This window comes from Tupaia chinensis, unplaced genomic scaffold (genome assembly GCF_000334495.1).
Source record: "Tupaia chinensis unplaced genomic scaffold, TupChi_1.0 Scaffold000567_1, whole genome shotgun sequence".
Classification (NCBI taxonomy): Eukaryota; Metazoa; Chordata; class Mammalia; order Scandentia; family Tupaiidae; genus Tupaia; species Tupaia belangeri.
Window position 1 is genome coordinate 168,622 of NW_006160080.1, and position 8,082 is coordinate 176,703.

At 37.2% G+C, this 8,082-nt stretch overlaps 2 protein-coding genes across 4 annotated transcripts in view; one reads left to right on the plus strand and one right to left on the minus strand.

Moving 5' to 3' along the window:
* Positions 1–646, plus strand: part of ZRSR2 (zinc finger CCCH-type, RNA binding motif and serine/arginine rich 2) — a 32,837-nt gene extending 32,191 nt beyond the window's left edge. The window contains 1 exon segment of the mRNA XM_006157949.3: positions 32–646. Coding sequence (XP_006158011.1) covers positions 32–170 — 139 coding nt within the window. The 3' untranslated portion in view covers positions 171–646.
* A 2,655-nt stretch (positions 647–3,301) lies between these two features.
* AP1S2 (adaptor related protein complex 1 subunit sigma 2) overlaps positions 3,302–8,082 on the minus strand; it is a 53,585-nt gene continuing 48,804 nt past the window's right edge. For all 3 annotated transcript variants that reach the window (XM_006157950.3, XM_014591380.2, XM_027775456.1), the window contains one exon: positions 3,302–3,673. The gene's annotated coding sequence lies outside the window, so the exon portion shown is untranslated. The remainder of the gene's footprint in view (positions 3,674–8,082) is intronic.

The following is an 8,082-nucleotide window of genomic DNA, read 5'->3' on the forward strand; positions in this document are numbered from 1 at the left end:
CTCGGATTCGCACCCGGAGCCATACCCTCAGCAGGAGCCGAAGCAGGAGTTGGAGCCGGAGCCGGAGCCGGAGCTGGAGCCGGAGCCTGAGTTCCTCTCCTTCCAGGAGCCGTGGCAGGAGGAGGTCAGGTAGTAGAGACAGAACTGTTCAGAGTCCCAAATCCAAATAAACCAGTTTCGCTTTTAAATGATTGTGAATCTTACTTATGGCTGCTACGTACTTGGATAGAGGGCTGTGAGCTCAAATGGATTTGCAACTGAAACTGAACCCTATGTAGCCTGAAGTCCTATTTTAAAAGATTGTTATCCTCTGATAATTGTAAAATGTATTTAGTATAGAAATCCTAGGAAACAGAAAATGTGTAACATGAAAATTACTTGTCATCCTAACCCTGATTAATCAATTAACATCAGAGCATTGCTTTAGTCTTTTTTTAAATGGCTGTGTACTTTTTTTTTTAAAGGAAATTTACTTATGACTACAGCTGAATATGCTTTTTTCTTTTCACAAGAAACTGTCCTATTCCATTAAGTCTTATTCTTGTTATTTTTACTCACTGCAGCTTGGATCTACTGATTTATTTAACCATATCTCTAATGTTGGATTTTTTATTTTGTACCATTAAAGAATCCTGTGCTGAAAACAGTCCTGTGATGGATTTCCTTAAATATTTCCACACTTCTTAGGATAAATTACATCAAGGGAGAAGAATACTAAAATATTTACCAGTTGCTTCCAGAGACTACATAGTTTACAACAGTAAGCTTTGCTTTCACATGAGCCTAAATGTTATATGCTTGAGTGTTTTTGTACATATTGGATAATTGGAATACATTTGTCTGTATTTAATGGCCATTGATTCTTGTTTGCCCTTTCTTTATACTGTTAGATTTTTCTACATGTAATAGCCAAGCAGTGTTTTTGCTTTAAAATTTTGTTGTAAAGCACTAACTCATAGAGCCAGTTTTTTTCCCTACTCCCTATCTATAGTTCCCTTTAGCTGGGGGCTTTCTATCCAGCTGCACATCTTTTTTATAGTGTTAGAAGAAAATTATGTATATAGGGATAAACATTGTTTGTCATTTCTAGAAAAATTAGGGTCATTGCTACTGAATGTGCAATCCTGGTATTAAAAAAAATCATAGAAGATTAGTTAGAGAAGAGAGCCTAATGTAAAAAAAAGCTCTGGGCATCGTATCATTAGATTTCAGATCACAAATAAGACATTCTCACACTTCCTTATACATTTTTTAATAACTCTTTCCATTGACATACTTGGGATCTTGAGTTTCAGAGTACGTGACATTTGGTAAATGTGGGATTTCAGAATAAAGAAATACTGAAAAGTTAACAAAGGAAACAGCAAGAAGAAAGTTCTTTAAAAATGGGATTTGTGTGTGACATCTGTTAAGCATAAGAGTTCTTTAAAACTGTAGTCAATAAAAGAAACAAGGTATGTGGTCCAGAATAATTTCACTTTAAAACATCCAACTTGGGCACAGACTTAATTGGAGTGTTGTAAGCCACATGACAGATTATAGGTTCCGTTCCCCAGGTCAACTTGAAAACACACTAGGTATGTGCGTACTCTCCTGGAGAGCTAGAGGGCTAAGGGAGGAAGGGAATCATGGAGTAATGAGAACTTGAAAGAGTGCTTCTTTCTCTCTCGAGCTGGAGGGTCATGTGTTGATGAGACAGTCAAGGGGTGCTTGTCTCTCTCTCTCACTCATTCTTACATGTGCACATGTACTCTATCATAAACAAACTAAAAAATCTGCTTTGGGGCCAGCTGCTGGTATGGTGGTTAAGGTGGCCAACTGCACTGTTTGAGTCCTGGATCCAGCAGCTGGAAAGATGCCAGGTGTGTTTGCATGCATGCCCAAAATCCTAAGAGAAGGGATTGCAGAGTGGTCATCTCCCCTGGAGGGCGATTTCTCACTTTTCTTCTCTCTCTGGTGAGTACATGCATCCTAGAGCAAACTTTAAGAATCTTATTTTGTCTTATTTACCCTAAAAGTGATTTTTAAAAAATTCTATAGCTTAGTGAGTTAACGAATGCTTAGTAATTATTAAATTTAGCATTTTTCAATACTTTTCTAATTAACATACACTGGTGTGCAAAACTGAATAGGCTAAATAGAGGGGAAAAAAACTACCATCTTGAGCTGGACAGCTGAGGTGCTGATATCTTTTCCCGGGAATGTTAATGGGCAGTGAGATAAGGAGGGTGGGTAGGAAGGAAGCCACTCACTGCTTTGTTGTTCTGGTAAATGTTCATCTTGAAATTAAATTTACTTTTTTAAAAAAATACATATACCTGAGTACTATTTATGATTCAAAAATTCCCACTCTATATTGCTGACAGAAGCCCACAGGCCTGCCTGTTTTCAGTGAATTGCTGCATGTCTGAGGCTCTTAAACCTCAGTCTTTTTATTAAGTAGACTAGAGGCTAACTTGATTGTGGATTAAATACCCCAGTTTTTTGAGCCAGTAGGTGGCATGATGGCTAAGGCGCTGGATTCCCACATAGTTGACCACAGTTCAAGTCCTGGACCGTCATGCTAGGCACATGTGCATGTTTTTCCAGAGAATCCTGATTGGAGAAGGGAGTGTGGCATGACCATCCCTTCTGGGGGGTGATTTCTCATCTTCCCTCTCTCTATGTCTCTGGGGAGCATACATGCCCTACAGCAAAAAAACTTAAAACAAAAAAACCTCTTTAGAATATAACATTTCCAAGACCAGCAGATGGTGTAATGGCTACATCACTGGACTCCCATGTAGTAGATAGTTTGAGTCCCGACCGGGTGGCTTTAACTCTGCATGTGTGCCCAAGATCCGGAGAGGAAAATGGAGAAGAGGTTGTGGCGTGGTCATCCCCCCAGCGTGATGATTTCTCACTTTCTGTCTCTTCCTGGCGAGTACAGCATCCTATAGCAAAATCCTCTCCAAAATAAATAAGTAAGAACATTTAATGTCTGCAGTAATAGGTCTCTTAACTGCCTTGCTAACCAAACTTTTGACCTGTTGTTTACATATTCCTCAGTCTAGTCTGCAAATACCAGTCCCTTTCTATGCCTGTGCTAGCGCCTCCAGTTCATGAGCAGTAAGAGAAATCCAGTTGATGTAGAATACCTTTTAATTACGTGGAATAATCTGAGTTGTTCATTCACAGAGTAGAAAAGTCAGCTTCATCAAGGTTTTAAAAGCATTTATTGGTTGGAGATAAATGTGTAAATAAGCTCTGGATAGCATGGAATCTGTTATGTTTTAATGAACTTGAAGTACACAAAGACTCCTTACATCTTCTGCCATTTATTTTGTGTGCTTATAACCACCACCACATTCAAATGGAGGGTGATTTTCAACATTGTACTGAAAAAAAAAATTCTTCCTTCAGCAGCTTTCCATAGTTTGACAAACTTTTGGAGAGAGATGAAAACACACTACAGTGTTTGTACGTTGAACATTTATTACACTAATTGGCAATGTGGTAAGACAGTGCTCACGTGGCCTGAATGTTGGTCACAATCACAACAAAGCTTAATCCGGCATATACAGTGAGAGTGTAAACCGTGAAGACACATTTAGATACATGTAAGCATGTATAAAAGAGAGGCTGAGCGTTTATAGAGGTTTAAAAAATATAGGGCCAACTAATGTCATTTTACCTCATTCAAGTCTCCCTTGTTTATATGAAAGGTGTTCTTTCTTAAAACTTTTATAAGACTTCTGATAACTAGGCAGTGCCATGGAAGGAAAGGAAGCTGCTATAAAGTCTGCAGCACTTCTAAGTGGAGGGAAGCAAAAATAAATTTGGCTTTAATAAGCACCCCAGAGGGAACAGTCGTGCTTTAAACAATGACTTTATGCAACACTGTGTGACGAGTAACAGGTTTTCTATAAGATACTGTTATGATGAATTCCTGGTAAATTAACATTCCCACTTTATTTTGGGGCATCAAAAACAATCCAACTTAGGTAAATGATTATGTCCACAAAAAATTCATCTCAGGAGTCAAATGTGCCTTGGCCTTGAAAATTGATGTGCTCACTCACATGAACAATGTGTTCACCCCAGGTTCAAAACGCTTAAGGAATACTTTTTAGTGTAAGACAGCAGCATTCAAATTTAGTGATTTAAAATAAGCTATATTCCCTTTGTTTTAAGATATGTAGTTTCCAATAGGAGTCTTTGGTTTATATTTTTTCTTTTTAAGCTTCAACACGGATTAATTTTCCTTCATTTGATAAGCCAATTCCCTTTATTCTTATGTATACTGAAATGTTGCATTAGTTTTTGGTTTCATAAAATCAGGTTTCACTTTATAATTCAAGTAACAGTAATTAATAAATGCATACTGCCTGATTGATTTCACATGTATACAGACTGATAATTTTCAAATATGCACATAACCAGATTAAGAGAAACTCATTTATAAATTGAAAAATACCTGTAAAAGATATCTTTTTCCCATCATTCTAATTCATATTTAAATCTCTTAATTTATCATGTAATTAACCAAAGTTCCCTTTAAAAAAAAAAACAAAACAAACAAACAAAAAAAAACAAGTGTGTAGGCCTGAAAGAAGTGGCTTAGCAGAACAGTAATACTGACAAGACATCACCTTACACCGTTAGCTAACATGGACATGAAGGGGGTGACCCTCTACGGTGTGTGAAGTGCCACAAGTAGTCACCGACAAGAGAGGAGAGTTATGTCACTCCAATTTCTTCAAGAACACTACGCGGGGTTTCAGCTTCCTCCTGCAGTAGATCGGCCTGCTCAATTGCTTTAAGGACATTTTTCTTGGATGTTTCCTGAACTTCCCCTCCCAAAAGAAACTCATCGAGAATAAAATAAGCCTTCTCAAAATTAAAGATGATAGCAAGGTCACACACACTGCCAAAATACTTGTCAAGTAATTCCACAGAACGGTGAATTATTTCCAGGGTAATTAGTTAATTGTCCTGATCCTTGATGGCACAGCAAAAATACAGACTAGCATATCATTTCTGCAGTGGAAGCTTTCCCTGATGACTAAAAAGCAACATGAACTGCACGGCGGCCGCGGGCCGGGGGCGTGGCGGAGCTTGGGAGGTGTTGGTGGCAGAGGCTGCGGAGGCTGAGGGGAAGCCCCTGTCGCCTGGCTGAGGAAGAGATGCTGTCGGTGTCTTACACATTTTATGGCTATGGTAAAAGGGATTCCTTTCTTCACTTCTACCTCAGTAAACTTGTTCATATATATAAATGCTATAGTTTTTGGATGTTAATTTTGTGTCCTGGCACTTTATTGCATTTATTATTCATATATTACTTTGAGAACTTTCTTCAGAGAAACCTTTGGGTCTTCTAAGTATACCATCATGTCATCTGCAAAGAAAGATATTTTCAACTCTTCTTTGTGTATTTGAATGCCTCGTATCTTATTTTCTTTTTTAATTGCATTGACTAAGACTTCCAGTACTATATTGAAAAGGAGTGGGGAGAGTGGGCAGTCTTGTCTAGTACCAGTTTGTAGTGGGAACTCTTTAAGAATTTCCCCATTCAGTATAATGTCAGCGATGGCTTCTCATAGATGGCTTTTCTTGTGCTGAGAAATGACCCTTCTATGCCAATATTGTTAAAAACCATAATCATGACGGGATGCTGTATTTTGTCAAATGCTTTCTCTGCATCATTTGAAATAATCATACGGTTTTTGTCTTTCTTCCGATGATGTGGTGTATAATGTTTATAGTTTTGCATGTATTGAATCATCGCTCTATCCCTGGAATAAAGTCCACGTGATCATGATGAATAATCTTTTTAATGTTTTGTTAGATACGATTTGCTAGTATCCTGTGGATAATTGTTGTGTCTTTCTTCATCAGAGATATTTGTCTGCACTTTTTGTTTTTTTGTCAAGTCTTGATCTGTTTTTGGAATGAGGATGATGGAGACTTCATAAAATAAATTTGGGAGGTCTCCTTCCTTTTGGATCTTTACAAATAATATGAGTAGAATGGAAGTTAACTCTTTTTAAAGTATTTTGTAGAATTGAGAAGTAAAGCCATCAGGACCTGGGCTTTACTTTGTTGGGAGGTCATTTTTATTGACTCAATCTCATGGCTTGTTATGGACCTCTTCAGGCTTTCTATGTCCTCCTGATTAAATCTTGGTAGGTTACATACACCCACAAATTTGTCCATCTCCTCCATGTTCTCTCACTTGTTGGAATGTAGTTGTTCATAGCACCCTCTAATGATATTTTGTATTTCTATTGTGTCTGTTGTAATATTGCCAAATAATGCATATTTGATTTATCTGGTTGCTTGCTTGCTTTCTTTCTTTCTTTCTTTCTTTCTTTCTTTCTTCTTCTTCTTCTTTTCTGAGAGGTTTTTTGTTTGTTTGTTTGTTTTGTTTCTTTGCTATAGGGTGCATGCACTCGCCATAAAGACAGAGAGAGAAAGAGAGACAGAAAGTGAGAAATCACCTCTCAGGGGGATGGCCACACTGCAATACCTTCTCCTGCAATGCCTTCTCCTCCATACTCCTCTTGGGATCTTGGGCATGCACCTAGGTGAGTTTCTTTTTTCTATTTCATTTATTTCTCCTAAATCTTCATTATTTCTTTTTTTCTGGCATTTTTTTATTGTTGCCTTTCCAATTCCCTGAGGCATGATGTCAGGTTGACTGTTTGCCACCTTTCCATCTTTTTCTTATGCACACACACACTAATTGCTATGAATTTCCCTCTTATGACTTCTTTTGTAATGTCCCAGAGATTATAGAAACTCATGTACTCATTATCATTTGTTTTCATTTCAGACGTAATTTCTTCAGTAGTTGAGAAGTCATTCAGAAGTAGGTTGTTTAGTTTCCATATGTTTGTGTATATTTGAAGATTTTTCCTGAAATTAATATCACGTTTAATTCCGTAATGATCAGAGAAGATGGTGGACATAGTTTCTATGACTTTGAATCTGTAAAGGCTTGAGTTGTGTCCCATTATACAGTCAATCTTTGAAAAGATTCCATGAGGGGGTTAGTAGAATGTATATTTTGTGGTCTTAAGCTGAAAAATTCTATAGCTGTCTGTCAAGTCCATTTGATTTATAGCATTGTTTAGGTACTGTAATTCTCAGATTTTTTTTCTTATCTAGAAGCTTTACCTAAAGGAGATAATGGGGTGTTGTGACCCCCTACAATTATAGTGTTGCAACCTATCTCTTTTAGCTGTAGCAGTCTTTCCTTCATATATTTAGGTGCTCCTGAGTTGGGTGCATAGATAGTTGTAAGTGTTATACCTTCTTGATGAATAAGCCCTTTGACTGCTATATAATGTCCTTTGTCTCATTTTACTGTTTTTGTCGTAAAGCATATTTTGTCTGAAATCAGTATCATGACTCCAACCCTTCTTTGATTTCCATTCACATGAATACCTATTTTTAGCCCTTCATTTTTAGTCTTTCTATTTCTTTATCCACAAGGTAATGCCTTTCTTGTAGGCAACAGATAGAGGGTTTGTTTGTTTGTTTTGTTGTTGTTCTTGTTATCCATTCAGCCAGTCTGCATCTCTTGCCGGGAGAATTTAATCCATTAACATTAAACATTATTTTGATATTTCTGGATATGTTATTATTATTAAGTGATCCATTTTCTTAGTTGTTTTTTGTTCTCTTATATCTGTCTTTCTGACTTTAGTTTTCCTGGTATAGCACTACCTTCAGAATTTCTTGAAGGGCTGGACTGGAGTTGGTAAATTATTTAGTCTTTTGTTTATCTGAGAATGTTAGCTTTTTTTCCCCCATAGGAAGGATAATCTTGCCAGGTTTATAAATCTTGTTTGAAAATGTTTTCCATTTTACATTTTGACTATACTTCCCATTCTTTCCTTGCTTGCATTGTTTCCAAAAAGAGGTCCAGTGTTAACTTAATGGGATAACCTTTGTAAGTAACTTAACGTTCCTCTCTCTCCAATTTTAAGTATCTTGTTTTTGTCTGTGGTTTTGGCCAATCTTTCTATTATGTCCATGCAAAAGATCTTCTTGGGTTGATTCCATTTGGTGTCCTCTTTGTATTTCTTGGGTCTGGAT